Here is a 16,452-nt window from a genome sequence, read left to right as displayed (position 1 = left end):
AGGTGAATTTTTTGAGCATTCTAAATATTTCAAGATTTAAAACACATACTTGCATACTTTTATTTCTAAGAATAATTTCAAGATTATCAAATGTGACAATATTTTCTTAATATATGTAGTACAAGAAAGAGGATAAATATAATCTACCTATAAATACATATGGAAATATCAATAAAAATAGCAAAGCTGATAACTCTTAACACTTAAAATATTTTACCAAGACGTTGTTGTACACAGCCTTTCAATACCATCATATAGCCTTAATTATTTTTCTTTAACTGATAGTCATTTGGAGATAACAGATATTTAAATAAAGCATAATATCAAGCTGCACTTAATAAATTTTTCATGTTTCATAACCAAAGCTTTTAAATGGTCATTTTCATCCAGTTTTAATTTTATAATATATCACATAAGAACTACATTCTTTTCACTGATGCATATTTACCAATAACAGAAAAAGTACATTTTTATTCTCTGAAAAAAAAAAAAACTTCTATTGATATGGAATCAAGGTATAGATAAAATAGCTGAAGCCTGATGCAATAATTTCTGGCAACAATAAATTGAAAAATAAAGGGAAAAATATCAAAACCACCTTTGCTATTTTCTGAACACCAAGAATATCATTTAAAAAGACATGAATATTGGATATAAAGAAAACTTTAAAATATTTCCTTTTAAATACAAGGCATAATATAACCCTTTAAAACATCTTTGATAATATATGCTCATACCCGAAGAACCTCATTATTTATTCAAAAAATAATGCCTTTTCACTAAAACGTGAATTTGAACCTTTTTCATAATTGTTGAGTGATTTTTATAAAAATAAATTTCCTTAGGAAAAAAATTTGCCAATTGGAATATCTTCATTTTGAGAAAAAAAATGCATTTTTCTCTGAAAGTAACGAATTTTGGTCCTTGGGTATACGAACATCCATTGACTTATACAAATGAGAACAAATTATTGTGCTCCTACAAATTAGTTCTTTCACTACTACAGTCTGAGACAGCATCTGAAAACCTGAATAAAATGTTAGATGCATAAGCAAACATCAGTGAGCAGAACTAAGCGTGTTCTACCCCTTCCTCACCTTCATGGGACTGCATAGTGATGGTACACTGCCGTCCTATACATCATCTAGTGCCCTTTCTAACCACACATCGAAACATGTTTGAGTTTATATTTAAACTCGATGTCATTTAATGGTGGTAAAATGCCCAAGCCTGCACGGGACTGGTCCAAAGGGGGACATTTAGCTTGGCTCTCCACAAGCTCTAGTTCAAAATATGAAAGCATCAGAATCAAAAATTGCTTGATTTCTTGGACAGCGAATAATCTTCCTGGACATATTGTAGCTCCCGATCCAAAAGGCATGTAGTAGTACTTTAATTTGATTCCATTGCTGTAGAAGGTGGTCTTTGTTTTCTTGTTTTCATCAAGGTATCGATCATATTTAAAAGTCTGCAATAAAAATACAAAAAAATACAAAATAAAGCCCAAGTCTATAAAATACTTTGAAGGAATGTATCTGTTTCTTGACCTGGAAGTTCCAAAGAGTGATTTTGTTTTATAATCTACTCCATCAGTGATATAGCAAATACCCTACACTGAATGAAGAGTAATAAGGGATGAAAATTTAAGAAGAATTGGTCCAAGAAAGCTTTAAGATACTTTCTTTCCTGACTGGTGATGAGTTCCTCAGTCAAAAGAACTACCAAGAATGGTTCCACTCACACTAAAAATCAGTACTGCTAAACTCCAGTTTCGTGGATTTGACAAGTATCTTTTAAGGAGGAAAAAGTAAGGAGGCAGATTTATTTGATGATTGAAAATATAATATAGTGGAGATGATGGGATGACAAATATTAAAACTAAAAATTAAAAATTCAAGCCACTGCCCTAATTTTCCAAACTACATGAATTTTGACATAAGGGGATGACTTCTGTGGCCTCAATGATCTAATCAGTTCTACAACTGTAAATGCCCTTATTTAGACCTGAGTTGGTGTCACACAGACACTAAACTTTTTGACAAGCAGTCACTTACCAAAGGGTCTGGGTAGATTTCTGGATCTAAATGCATTAACTGTGGATAAAGGGCTATGATGTCATCTTTTCGGATGTTGTAGGAACCATCCTCAAGGTGCAAAGTGAAATTCTCCTTAGCTGTCCGAATGTTTAGAGAGGCACTGGAAAGCCTCAAAGCCTCTTTGATGATACTATCTAAATATTTTAAAAGAAAGGAGAAAAAGGAAGAAAAGGATTCGTTGAAGGATGAAAAGGAAAGAACAATTTAAATATTTCAAGGTCACAGAATAAAGAGTCTGAAACATTTCTGGCTGCTTATAACAAAGATAATCAGAAAATAGGAAATTGGCCATATTTAAACTTCTCAAACTTTCTTTCTGTTATAATTATGCTATTATCAATGATTTGATTGTCAAAATGTATTTTAATCTGATTATCTGAATTAATAACTGATAAAATATATGACTGTGTCAATGGGAACTGCACTTTCATCATTTTACTTAAAAATAATCTTTGATTTTCTCTTTGTTTTTCTGAGACAGGGTCTCACTATGTAGTTCAGGTTGGCCTTGAACTTACTGTGTAGCCCAGACTGGCTTTGAACTCACAGTGATCCTCCTGCCTCAGCCTCCTGAGTCCTGGCATTTCAGGCATGCACCATTACACCTGGCAATAATCTTATTTCTATATGATATTTAACAGCTGATAAAATTGGAAACAGTAACTAATTTTTATGTGAATTACTCAATGTTTACCACTTGTGAGGTCTAATATACTGATAACATTTTTATACAGAAATTATTTCCAGGATGTTTCATGCAGCTTCAATTCAGTATTACCAAACACTCATTTTTATCTATATAATATCTGATGCTATATAGTAATGCCCTGATAATGGATAAAGGCATAAAGGGACAAAAAAGAAAAAGTAAATCAAATCACAAAACCACTTTGAGAATATAGAAATTTCATGAGAAGTCCAGCCACTCCATTTACAAATGAGAAAAAAGCAAAGTTCCAAAAGAGAAGTAAGATGTCTGAAGCCTCCCAGGTCAGACTACAACCCAAGCTTTTGGGGAAATTTTCATCCCTTCTAAAATGATAGATTGCCCTAAAAGCATGTGTTGGATTATTTTCTTTATGGAAAATTTATTTAAAAAAAGACTCTTTCTATAAATACATAGTTATGTTTGTATTTCTATAAAATAAAATATAGAAAAGGAAAAAAAAATCAAACAACCTTTGGATTTAGCTCAGTGGTTCCGCCGCCTGCTTTGGAGGCACAAGGAACCAAGTTCGATCCTTGGTACAAACAAACAAACAAACAAACAGCCTTCAATCCCACCACCCAACCTATATGGCAAATTGAGGCTCTTCGCACTTCTCAGCCCCACTCTATTTCACAGAGATACATTGTATGCTCCCTGTAACTGTAACAGTGGTGAGGGAGACAGCCGCACGGTGTGGTGGTTGAGAGCAGAGGATGGAGCGTCCCATATTGACACTGCCATAGGTTCCACATCACTCCCAGGCAGCATCTTAACCTCTGGGTGTCTGTTTCCTTACTTGGTATATGGAAATAATAACAGTCCCTCATTACAGGATTGCTGTGAGGATGAAGAGAGCCAAATCATATGAAACACTCAGCAGAATTTCTTGAAATTAGTGCATAATATCTGCTGACAGTGTTGTTAATAGGACACAGTAAATGAAATGTGGTATATATAGCAAGCACACCTAGTATCGGTAGGTCATTCAGTTGCATTTGATTCAAATGAATAGGATTGCCTTCAAAGCTGAGCTGCTGCCCAGCGCTCTCCAATGCCTTATTCACTTCTTCGGTGGCCGCTTTCAGTGCTTCAGGACTCCTATTGAAAGTTAAGAGGAAAGAGAAGATGCAAAGAAAATACTTTTTCCATACTCGGAGGTCTGCAAACAATAGGCATTTCTCTTATTTTAAGAAGGTAGTCAGGATAACAGGGAAGGTGAGAAAGGAACATTCCCTTATACTCTATTTGTGTTTGTCTTCAACTTTGGCAAGAATTGTTTCACAGGAGTTTGCTAAATAAAAGTAAAACTGTGGTCATACATCTATTAATAAATAATTCTAAGGAAACATTAAACACTCAAATGAGTAAGGAAATTGTATCTAAGATAACAATTACAGAGTATCCAAATGGAAATTTAAATTTACTCTTAACATTTTTACCATGATTTTAGTTAGAACAGCTTTTTCCATTTAAAAGTTTGAATTGTGAAATAAAGGCTACTTATTTTAGGGATGCAAGTTTGTTGAAGCCTCAGGGCCACAGCCAGGATCTGTATTATGTAAGTACAGCAGACTAAGTCCCACAAATGTTTGGAAAGTATTTCTGTGACTGTCATAAAATACGGCTATGCTTGCCAATATATTAAACTGATGTGACCTTACTATGAATACATGAATTTATTCTGGTCAAATAAATGGTAAGACAGCTATTATTAATTAAAGAAAAACACAAACCATAAATGCATAAATGAATAAGGTATAATCACTGCACTGATTATTGTCTTTAAGTCAGTAGTCACTTAAAAATATTTTCATGACTCCTCATGGACTTGAATTGGTTTTGTGAGGAATCGTGTGGAATTAAGAGCAAATGCCCTGAGCCAGCTGACCTGAATTGACCCAGGGTCCGCCCAGCCAACCCTTGGACTTCAGGAACACCCCTGTATCTTGGCCTATGTTTCTATAAAACTCTGTTCTGTTTTTTTAAGGATTGAATAGGAACATAGGTATTACGTTCTTGATGGATGGCATGAGAAAGTACTACAAGCATTTTTATTTATGTTAAAATGCTTAAACTTGTGCTTCCTACCAGAATAAGGACACGAGTAATTTTTTAGTCACCTAATCGTTTGAAACAAGCTCCAGAAAGTGGCAGGAATGGTGTTTGCTTGGGAGGCCCAGAGGATGGCTAGGTGCGTCTTGGCCTTCTCCGCGTCGTTGAAGGTGGAGAGTGTGTCGTTCAGGTGCATTCGCAAGCGGATCAGATCAGAGACGCTGGCCCGTGTGCGGAGGCTGTCGTGCCGCAAGCCCTCCGCCAGCTTCTCCCGGGCCCTGTGAGCTGTCTTGAAAGCTTGAATGGGGAGGCCGGCAGCCAGGGCCGGGAAGACTTTGTCAAATTGCTTGAAGTTGTCAAGGTTGTTCAGTATAAGGGCCTTTTGTGTGTCTAGCGTTGTAAGATCTCTGCCAAAGAGAGTTAGATACCCAGCTTCAAACATCACTCTGTAGCAGAAGGAGTACATGCCCTCGGTCACCCAGGCTGCACTCTTTGATGTGGGAGGGACCGGGGATCTCAGAACGAACTGCAGGTTTTCCATCATGGCTTCCGTGAGAGCATCCAAGGCTTTGCCCTGCAGGGTCTTGTTGAAAGTACTGTTTATGTTTTCAGTGGTGTTTCCATCACTGGGGTCAATGCTTCTGTGCCCAAATGCCTATCAACAAATAAAATGTGTGAGAGGAAAAGAAGAGGATGTAAAGGGGTGGGGGGCGAATCGGCTAGATACCTTTATCATTCTCTGCTTGGCCTTCCCACGTACAATTTCATAGCAGTTTTCAAAGAAATGGTCAAGTGATATAGTTCACTAAAGCCAAATTTAAATCCTTGCATTTCAGTGACACTTCCTTGCACCCTTACAGTCTTTTATTTCTCATGCTACCTGCACACTTATTTGCTCACTAATTTAGTACTAATCAAATAATGTTTTTAGTCATTAGTTCTGCAGTTTGACAGACTTTAAGCCACTTGGTGGCAAAGATTATGTCTCATAATTTTTTGCAGAGACGCAGTAAGAACTAATTGCTTTCTCTATGTTAGAGCTGATTCCTTGACAAAATGGCCGGAGAATGATAAAACAACTGTAAAATTTTAATTTTTCTAACATGCACTAGCACATTGTGCAGATATCATTAATGTGATGAATTTGTTCCTGGCTTTTTTATGCAGTTCCATCAGCTAAGTAAAGGATTTAGTTTTTACTTTGCCCTCATTAGCTAGTCAACAAATGACAAACCTATAACTATTATGGATTTTAAAATATTAGGAGGCTGTGTCTATTTTGATTTGTTATATGTCTAAGAATCTCCACAATAGGGTAATTCCCAACACCTCTGTCCTACAGTGTGTGAATATGAAAATTACTAAATGTACTTATATTAAAAAAGAAACTAGGAAACATTCAGAATTCTGTATAAATGCAAAAGAAGTTACCTTCGCAGAAGTAGTGTAGTGAAATTTTTTCCAGTCAAAATATTTTCCATGACACAACACTTTATGGTATGACAAGGAATTTGTAATGAAATGGACATATTTTCCCATTAGTTTGCAGGTAAAAACATGACCATGTTTCCTTTGATTTGCTTTGAGGAACTCAAGAGGATTGGCCCCAAATTTTAGAGCACAACCCAGGTATGGAATCAGCCCATTCTCCAGAGGTGGCTCACCTATTTTCCTGTGAGACATAAATGTATTACAGAATATGAAAAATTACATATTTAGTTTCTTTTTATACCAGTTTTTTAAATTCCATGCTGACTTCAAACTTTAAATTTCTAGTTTATAAATACTTCTTTTGTGCATGGGGCCATGCTCTTTTACTAAAATAATGGTATTCATTTATCTAATAACATGATATGTTGAATTATTAAATTCATCTATCTATCCATCCATGCATTCACCAAGCACTTCTTTATTGACTACTCTTTGCTAACCATTTTTCCCAATGATAGGAATAAAAGGATCAACAGTATTGAACACAGAAATTATCATTGTTTATTTTGGTAGATTTAATTAAAAGGCACTTTTAAAATTGAAATTAAAGTTTTTGTCTAACAATATTAAAGTGTGTAATAGAAAACCAAATTTATTGTTTAGTAATGAAGGTAAAAGAACACTAGATAAATGAGCTAAAAGAAAATTTAAAGGACTTTCCTTACCTTCTTCTTATTCCAAAAAGCCATAAACAGCAGCATACTGCTGCAGCAATACCCCAGATCAAATATGTAGTCATCATTTTGCAAATCTTGTGCAAAACTCCTGAGGAAGAGAATCTATGGTTAGAACCTGAATCTGAATAAAGTGTCAAGCTATTTATGTACATGAAATCCTGACCCAATAACTTGAACTTTAGCAGCTAAAGCAATTGCTCATTTGTTCAACCAATTAGGAAAAAGAAAAAAAGAAGTAGTATTAACTGGCCTTGAACAAAGTCCGTAGTATCAGAAGAGGTTCCAAAACAATCAGAGACCTGCAATACTTGATAAGCTGAAGGTCTTCTCAATCATATGTTGACACAACATTCAGACCTGGGGACAACAGCTAATATTAAAGTTGGGTGGGGTCTATAAAAAGAACAAATAAACTGGTTCAAGATAAATATATCTAATAAAGATATAAAATATACTTTAAACAAAAGTAAGCATGTTATTCATCAAACTAACAATTTTATCTTGTTGCCTTGAAGGAATTAATTTAAATAACTTATCAGAAAGAGTATGATAAAATTCAAAAGAAAAAGAAGTGGGAAAATATTTCACTTGTTTCATATTTTATTTCTTTTACAAATCAGATTCTTTACACAGATAGTAACATGTTACTTACCTAACATCATTAAAAAAATATTCCATATAAATACCTCTTCTGGGTAAAGCACAGCTTGTTTTAAACATGCAGACTTTACAAATCATATTTGTAATTAAAATGTTTATTAATTATTCTAATCATTAAAGTAGTATATTTATTTCAAATAATGTTAAGACTAACAGAAGCAAATGTTGGTGGAAAGTGAATATCAATTTGTAATTTACGTCCTGTACTATTCCCACTCAGAGGTAACCACTGTAAACTTTTTGGCATATGCCTTTCCAAACTTTAAAATAATTTTTCTTTTTGTTTTTCATTGTGCTGGTGATTGAATCCAGGGCTCCTTGTGTATGTTTGACAAGTGCTTTACCTCTGAGCTATAGCTGCTATAGCTTCAGCCCATGTACTTCACATACCTATCATTTGACATTTGTTAAGTCCTAAGAACTCTTCCAAGGTATTTGGATTGTAGGCATTAAGATAGTCTTCTACTGTCATGGAGACTCTACTCCAGCAGAGAAGCAGAACATAAGATCTGTGTAAAGAATAAATTAAAACAGTAGGAAAAAAATAAATAAAAGGCTAGGTGCAGAGCTACTGGGGGAAGAGGGCAACTTTGGTGATCAGAGAAGGAATGAGGAAAACTGATTATTGTATGCCCAAAAGATTTTGGACACTTGAAGTTTTGAATGTAGACTCTATAGACTTGTCTCATACTGTTTTGCTTCCATAAACAGAGACCAACATCTTTTAACACATGATTTATGACCACAAACAATGGCACCAAGCATTGTATAACAGTATATAGATATTTCTCAGAATTTATTTAGGCTCTTTAGTTCTTTGTACACATTGAATGCACAGTATCTCAATTTAAAGTTTTTTGTATGACTCATAAAGAAGTGAAACTTTATGTGGTCAGTTACTGCATAGTATTATAGTCAGAAAACATGCCAATCTAATACAGTATCCAAATAATTGATCCTCTAAAGTCACCTTCCAGGTAAATGAAAACAGACAAAAATGGAAAGCAAAGAGCACTGTGGAACTCTCAACAATGTCTTTGCAGCTGCCTGTGAACCTATAATTATGTCTAAATGAGAAAGTTTTCAAAATGGCAAAGAAGAATACATTCACAGCTTCAGGAAAACTTCCTTATGTCCTGTCTTCTTTATCTGTTTTCAGGACATCAAAGACTCTTTCAAATGAAATCTAATTGTTAGGCTTTTATCCATGTTTCCCTTTTCCTGATCTGTTCTTTCTACTCCCTCACTTACAATCTTTTTCTATTTAAAAAAAAAGAGAGAGACACCAAAAAAGAGAGGCTTGAAATCAGGGTTGGTGTCCAACACCTATAATCCCAGCACTGAGGAGGTGATGCAGGAGGATTGCTGCAATTTTGAGACCAGGCTGGGCTACAAAGTGAATTCAAGACCAACCTCAACTACATACCCGGGAGATGATGGGGGGTGACTATTCATATTTTTTTCTTGTTACACATGGTTTATGTCTATCCTCCTGGGAGCGCCACTAATGCTATTGCCTCTTCACAAATGGCACTACCAGAGCCCTAATATGCTGCTTCTATTCTAGCAGCTGGGAATTCAGAAGCATGCTATAGTTAACAAAACTATTAACAGTGGGGTGATGCACACCTGTAATCCCAGCACTTGGGAGATGAGGCAGGCAGATTGTCATGAGTTTAAGGCCAGCCTTATGCTATGTATTGAGTTCAAGGCCAGCCTGGACTACATAGCATTACCCTGTCTCAAAACAGTGGAAAAAAAAAACCTACTAATAAACTGCAAGGAAATACATGAATTGTGTCCTGATCATGCGTAAGTGCATAAAGTTTCATGTAAGGATTTTTTAGACCTCTTTCTGTGTTTTTAGCATAGTACCTAGTGAACTATCAGACCCTAGTGAACTAGACTGGTAAAACCTTGTTATGACTGATTTGGAGCTTCATAATTAACTCTTGGGAAATTCATCTGTTCACATTTGAACCATGTTCATAGTGTGGGACTGCATAACTTTATAATCTTAAATCCTAGTCCCAACTGGGATTAATGTAAATTAACAGTTGAACATTTAGTAGTTCTGGGTAAATAGATAAAGATTGTTTCACTCCTTGTCAGCCCAGAAGGAACGTTTTGAAAACCTTAACATTCTGTAAGCATCTTGAGTATAGACCCCCACCCTGCCTATCCCCTTATAAAAAGGACCTCAGCCCCTGAGCTGGTGCCTCCCTGAGCTGCTTGACTCTGGGAGTGCTGTCTGGCCAGACTAGTAAAGATCTGTTCCCTTTCCATTGTGTCTGGTGTATTCCTTCCCGGGTGAATCTCATGGCTGTCAAGCTCTTTGGAGTGGTAGAATCAAGCTCCTTGGAGTGGTAGTAAGGCCCTTGATCTTACATTTTGAAAGCCCTCAGTGGCTGTTGAGCTCCTTGGAGTGGTAGGGGTGAAAAAGTTACATGGTGGTGTAAGCCCTCCAGGCCTTACTTCCACTCCAAGGAGCTTGAACAGCTGAAAGGGCCTCCAAGATATTGGGCCTATAGCCCAGCGATTGCTCCAGGAGCTTGATAAGCAGCGAAAACCACCCAGGCAGGAACACACCAAACTAATTGGAAAATAGACCTTTATTAGTCTGGCCAGATGGCACTCCTGGAGCCAAGTATCTCAGAGAAGCAACTAGCTCAGAGTCAGAGGCTGTTTTTATAAGGGACTATGCGGGGAGCTAACACTCCAAACTTACAGGAAGGGGACAAAGGCAAGTGGTCATCAATCATGTATTTGGCCATTACTTACTAATGGTCAGCATATCAATTACCCATTGTTTTATAGATTGTGGTTTTTGGAACATTCAGTTATGGGGCAAACAAGGAGTGGAGTGATTTCGTTTGGGTCTCTATGTTATAGTTTCTGTGTAGTTTTCCAGAACTTCCAAGCAGTTACCTATTAACTCACAATTAATCACAGTTGCAGCTAATTTAAGATTACAATGCAGTTCCATATTCTCTACTGAGTTTAGTTGGAATCAAATCCTTGATTCATTATTTTATTTAAATTTTTAGCTAAGGGGACATAGCAATTTGTAAAGGCATCTTTTTAGACAGGTAAATTGGGGATTAGGATCCCCAGAGCACATAAAGGTCACATTTTTATCATCTGTAGGCTTACAAACTCTTAATTTAAAAGCATAATATCTCATAACACTTTGACACAATATAAGAGTCCATATCTTGATTGCAGTTTTTATTTTTCAGCCATGCATGGACTCACCAGCTTCCAGTGTGGTGAGAGCAGGGCTTTGAGTGCACTGTCTCCTGGAGTTGGAATCTGTGGAATTCTGTTTCACTCTAGAGTAGGGCACTTCAGCTACCTTGACAGCTGTGGGAGTAACCATAAGTGCCTCATATGGCCCCTCCCATAGAAGATGTAAAGGGGTCTTTTTTAAATTTTAAAATAAACTCAGTCCTTCAGTTTAAAATCTTGTGTATTTCTGAAGTCTTTTCTTTTTATAGGGAAAGCCTCAGGCCATCCAGAATAAGTACAAACCCATATCAACACATATTTATAACCTTTACAAGGGGTGGGTATAATCATCTGAAGTTTTTATTTAGTTGTCCTTTTGGCTTATATAAATTTTCCCTCTACTGTGAGAGGACCACACCTTTATAGACTGTGCCATAGATATACCAAGTGGCAAACAGGTATCTGTATAAACATTTACCCTCTTTTCTTTTGCCCATCGGAGAGCCTGTATGAGTGCCCACAGTTTTGCTCATTGAGATGACCATGCAGTGTGGAGTGGTCCTGCTTGGACCACTTTATCTTGAGTTATCTCTGCATAGCCAGCATAGCATACCCCATTTTCCATGAAGTTGCTCTCATCCTTGAATGGGATGAAATCAGCCTCAGGCAGTGGGTCTTTTTGCACATCTGGATGACTGGAGAACAATTCATCAGTGACCCTGAGGCACTTGTGGTTAGGGGGCCAGGTTCCAAGGGCAAAAAGTAGCAGGATTTAAGGTTTTAACTGAAACAAAATATAGGCAGGGATTCTCACAGATGAGGGCCTGATACTATGTGACTCTATTATTTGAGAGCCATAGAGCCATCAATGTCTTGTTATTTAATAGTTTTAAAAGGCATGGGGAAATTGAACAATTTACATTTTTTCTAATGTTATCTGGTCAGCTTCCTTAGTTAGTATAACTGCAGCTGCCAGGCCTCATAAACAAGGCAGCTATCCTTTTACAGCTGGATCTAAACTAAGGTAAATAAGTCACTGGCTAATTGTATGGGCCTACTCCTTGAGTGAGCACCCCTAAACCAGTATGATTTCTTTTAGTCATATACAAACTAAAAGACTGGGTCACATTTAGGATCCCTGATAACAGGGGGCAGCAGAGAGAGTTAGTTTTAGTTGTTTAAGTGTTGACTTTTCTCTTTACTCTCTAATAATTACTGTCCTTTTGGGCCTTTAAAGCTTCATATAGAGGTTTGGCTAAGTCTGCAAACCCTGTAATCCAGATTCTGCAAAAACCTATCATCCTAAAAAATTATCTCCTCTGCTTTTGAGTCTTTTTATGTCTCAAGCAGCATATTTTTTGGAAACTTCAAATCCTACATATCTGACTTCCTATACGCAAATTTGAGCCTTTTCTATGAAACTATATCCTGCCTCTTGAAGTAGCATTAATAGTCTTTTAATGTCCTGTTTTTTTAATTTAGTACAACAGAAAATTAACAATAATCATTTTATTTATGAAACTTTATAACCTTTAATTTAATTTTATATCAAAAGCATTTTTCCAATAAAACCTTTTAACTATTTTTCTATAGAAATCATATTTTGAAAATGACCACTATAAACATATCATAATAACATTTAGAATCCAACCCTTTGATAACCAATGTAAACATTTTATAACAACATATTTAGCCATGTTTATTGGGGGTATATCTTCTCAGAAGGCTGTGAAAACAGTTGGGTCTCCCACTAGTGAATAAAGACCAGAATAAATTTTTCTGAGCAGCTGTCCTTTTTACCATTAACAGGAGTCTATCCAGACCTGAGAGTTTATATTTAATTATCTTGACAGAATTTTAACTTATTAAACCAGGTTATAGAAATTAATGAATTATTTGAATCCTTGATGTCATTTTAATCAAAATACAATTGTACAAACACTTTTTAAACAATTGGACAGACACAAACATGTAAGACAATTTATGAAACTATAATATGCTCAAATGTATTTGGCCAATTGAATTATAAAATCTCTTAGTTATGACAAGTCAAAGCTTTTGCAGGTCAATTAACAGATCTCTTATAGAATTAGAGTCAAAGGATGAAAGCTCTTTATGACTGTAAATGTAAACCTTTTGTAACAAACTTGAAACAAGCAAGCAAACGTACATCAATCATTTCCATTCATCTTTTTTACATACTTAGGCCTTCTGGTCTTGTATACCTTTCTTTATATCTTTTTAACAAGACAAACATATGAAATCCTTTCATATCAAAAAAGTATATCTCTTTTATCCATAGCTTTTTTAAAATCTTTCTCTATCTCATTTACTATTAACCTTTTATAACAAACTTTAGCAGTTAAAATCTTAAAGTGTTCTTTTTCTTTCTGTTTTCATATTGTTACATCTTAAGATCTGACTGGCTACCTGTAAAACAGTATTAACTTTCAGTTTTTATCAACAAAGTGCAGAAAAGAGCAAGTTAACCCTATAATTATAATTCAAGAATTTGCAATGCACAAGAAGCATTTTAAGCACACCAATTAAACTTAATTCAAATTGAAACAAAGATACATTTATCAAATAGTTAAAATTTTTATTTTGCTTTTTCTTGTAAAATCTCTTTGATGTCTGATAAGACACAGCTATAGTTACTCTGGCTTGCAGTGTTTTGTTTTGTTTTGTTTTCCTCTATTGTATGTTTTTCAGAGTTTTTTTACTCGTTTTAAATCCTTCAAAGATTTATTTCTTCATTTTAGTTCTTTCTACTCTGAGTGTAAGCCCTGTTCCATTTTCTCTGAATCCGACCATGCTTTTTCATTTGCACCATCCAGTGCAGTAAGCTAAACAATTCTGTTTTTCTCCCCTCCTCCACACCTTTGATCTTAGCAACTCGGGGAGGGGAAGCTTGACCTTCTCCAAAGGGGAAACATTGGGATTTGCCTGTAACGATATCACAACCTCTGAGAGGCAAGTTCACCACATCAAAAACAATAGATTTGGTAAGCAGTTGTTCTAAGACCAAAACTAAATAGTTCTTACTAGCAGCTGATTACCATGGGGCAGAAGCTTGAGCAGCACCTAGAGCACATAAGGCTCCAAGTTGTCAAAGTCTCAGGTAAACAAAACAAAGGCAGATAACTTTTCTTTTGTCTAGAGTTTTGTTTTTTGTTTTTTTTCTTTCTTTTTGGGAGCCAAGTCCAGCTTAGCTGAGACCATGATAACTCACAAAGTTTCTTAAGGTTCTTTAGTTGCAGTTTTATCTCATAGTCCCCTATAAAACCTTTATCAACATTCTGAATCATGCACCTAAGAACAGTTGGTTTAGTATTAACATTCCCCACAGCTATTAGATATTCCCTTGTCCAGTGACACAAGACAAACAAAGGGTGGGGTGTCGTTCCAGAAAACAGCCTCATTCACACATCAGCCTGGCTGTGAGCTTCCCAGCTCTTTCAGGCCTGCTCAGACTAAAGGAGAGTTTCTCATTGCAAGAGTTTCTGTTTTGTTCTTTCTAAACTCAGCAATAGACTCGCATAAGCTCCGCAATGCTAGGAGGACTCTTTGAGTGCAAGCACCCCCTCCCTTTGTTTTGGTGCACAGATGAGGCTACCAATGACTTTCGTAGCTCATTCCATTCACTCTCCTAACCAGATCTCTTTCACACATACAGTCACATAAGAAGTTAACACATTCCCTCCCTGGGACCCCTTTCAAAGACAAACTAGGGAGCAACCCAGGGGATATCACTATTAAGACATGATTTCACTCACTTGCCTTCCTTCTGTTCCACTACCAGCAAGATGGCCTCCAAGTCCTAGAAAGGGAACCCAGGAAATCCTGGGGGTGCACCTGTTCCCTTCTGAGGAGGCAGACAGTCACCCCCTCCAGTGGGACTCGGGTCGAGGCATAATAAGGGCTGGGTCAGTAATCCCTTTCCCTCCTGGCCAATGTAGCCAGAGGCTCTTCACAAGCCTGGACCCAAATATTTATATATAAGGAAACTGGTCAGGGTGGCTGGGGTGCCCAGTGACTTTTCCCCATATAGCCTGACAGAGGCCTAGCTCAAAGGAGCCCTTGGTTGGCCATTCTAATTGACACAGGGAGTGAAGCTTCCCACAAGAGAATTTAACCCTGTACTCATCCTCCTGTTAAGGGGGGAAAACCAATTTAAAATTAGTAAGAAAGCAATCTAGTGGGGTGTTCTTGGAGCAAGATCCTCCCATTTCTGTCCTAAGAAATATGAAAGTTAACACACAACAGACAGGACAATGACATACAAACAATAAGAACAAACAGGTGCCACACAAAAAGCTTTGATTCTTCCCAGAGTCCTCTTCAGGCAGGGCTGGGGTCAGGGGAGGCTTCCCAGCTCATCAGCCACCTCAATCCTGACAACAAATGGTTGCAACCCATCCAAAGCTTACCTCTGGAGGCATTTCAAAGGTCTGTGTCTGAGAATTTCCTGCTGGATCCCACTTCAGAGACTTTTGGCTGGATTTACAGTTCCCACCTGGAGATCTCACTGGACCTCCAAAATGTAAGCTCTCCAGGCCTTACTTCCACTCCAAGGAGCTTGAACAGCTGAAAGGGCCTCCAAGATACTTGGCCTATAGCCCAGTGATTGCTCCAGAAGCTTGATGAGCAATGAGAACCACCCAGGCAGGAACACACCAAACTAGTTGGAAAACAGACTTTTATTAGTCTGGCCAGATGGCACTCCCAGAGCCAAGTATCTCAGAGAGGCAACTAGCTCAGAGTCAGAGGTTGTTTTTATTAGGGACTATGGGGGGAGCTAACACTCCAAACTTACAGGAAGGGGACAAAGGCAAGTGGTCATCAATCATGTACTCGGCCATTACTTACTAATGGTCAGCAGATCAACTACCCATTGTTTTATAGATTGTGTCGTTTGGAACATTCAGTTATGGGGCAAACAAGGAGTGGAGTGATTTAGTTTGGGTCCCTATGTTTGTTATGGTTTCTATCTAGTTTTCCAGAACTACCAAACAGTTACCTATTAACTCATAATTAATCACAGTTGGGGATAATTTAAGATTACAATGCTGTCCCACAGTGGCAAATACAGTTTGATATTGGAGTGTAGTTTTTAATCTTCAATACCTGATTTTGAAGTGAATACCTAGAGGACTAGAGAATAAAAAGGTGTCCATAAGTTCTATTTCAAAGAATCATCATCATAATTTTTGTTTACTTTGAGATTTTTATTTTTAAAAAATCTTTTGATGAGTATTTTCTTACTTGAATAGACTGGTTGACTCAAACACAGCAAGTATTTTAGTCATGTTACAAATGAGGCAAAAAGGTCAGAAAGTGGAAAGTGTCATACAGATTGAAATAGTTCAAATGGCCAGTGGAAAAAAAGCTAGAATTAAACCTAGGTTGGCACCCTGACTCTGCCACTGAGTGCCTTAAAGTCAAATGTGTACCTTTTCCAAGTCTTTGCTTTCTCATATATAAAATGGGCATTATTGTAGTGTATATCATAATATAGAGAGATTAAAATGAGATGAGA

At 36.8% G+C, this 16,452-nt stretch overlaps 1 protein-coding gene across 3 annotated transcripts; it reads right to left on the bottom strand.

Annotated features, from left to right (window-relative positions):
• Positions 1-884: 884 nt before the first annotated feature.
• LOC104873792 (cytochrome P450 7A1) lies at positions 885-15,502 on the bottom strand. 3 transcript variants are annotated; one of them, XM_010640624.3, is made up of 8 exons: positions 15,344-15,502; positions 7,325-7,382; positions 7,014-7,113; positions 6,289-6,529; positions 4,926-5,512; positions 3,773-3,903; positions 2,055-2,230; positions 885-1,468 (listed from the first exon to the last, which is right to left on the bottom strand). In XM_010640624.3, the coding sequence occupies exons 2-8, from the start codon at positions 7,374-7,376 to the stop codon at positions 1,157-1,159; spliced, it is 1,599 nt and encodes a 532-aa protein (XP_010638926.1). In that variant the 5' UTR covers positions 7,377-7,382; positions 15,344-15,502; the 3' UTR covers positions 885-1,156. The 3 variants fall into 3 exon arrangements, with proteins under 3 accessions (XP_010638926.1, XP_010638950.1, XP_010638944.1); XM_010640648.3 differs by lacking the exon at positions 7,325-7,382; XM_010640642.2 differs by lacking the exon at positions 15,344-15,502 and having other exon boundaries at positions 7,276-7,366.
• Between the last annotated feature and the right edge of the window lie 950 nt (positions 15,503-16,452).

Source organism: Fukomys damarensis, unplaced genomic scaffold (assembly GCF_012274545.1).
Source record: "Fukomys damarensis isolate Sample0158 unplaced genomic scaffold, DMR_v1.0_HiC HiC_scaffold_5, whole genome shotgun sequence".
NCBI lineage: Eukaryota > Metazoa > Chordata > Mammalia > Rodentia > Bathyergidae > Fukomys > Fukomys damarensis.
Note: the sequence above shows the minus strand (reverse complement) of the source record. Positions and strands in the feature narration are given on the sequence as shown.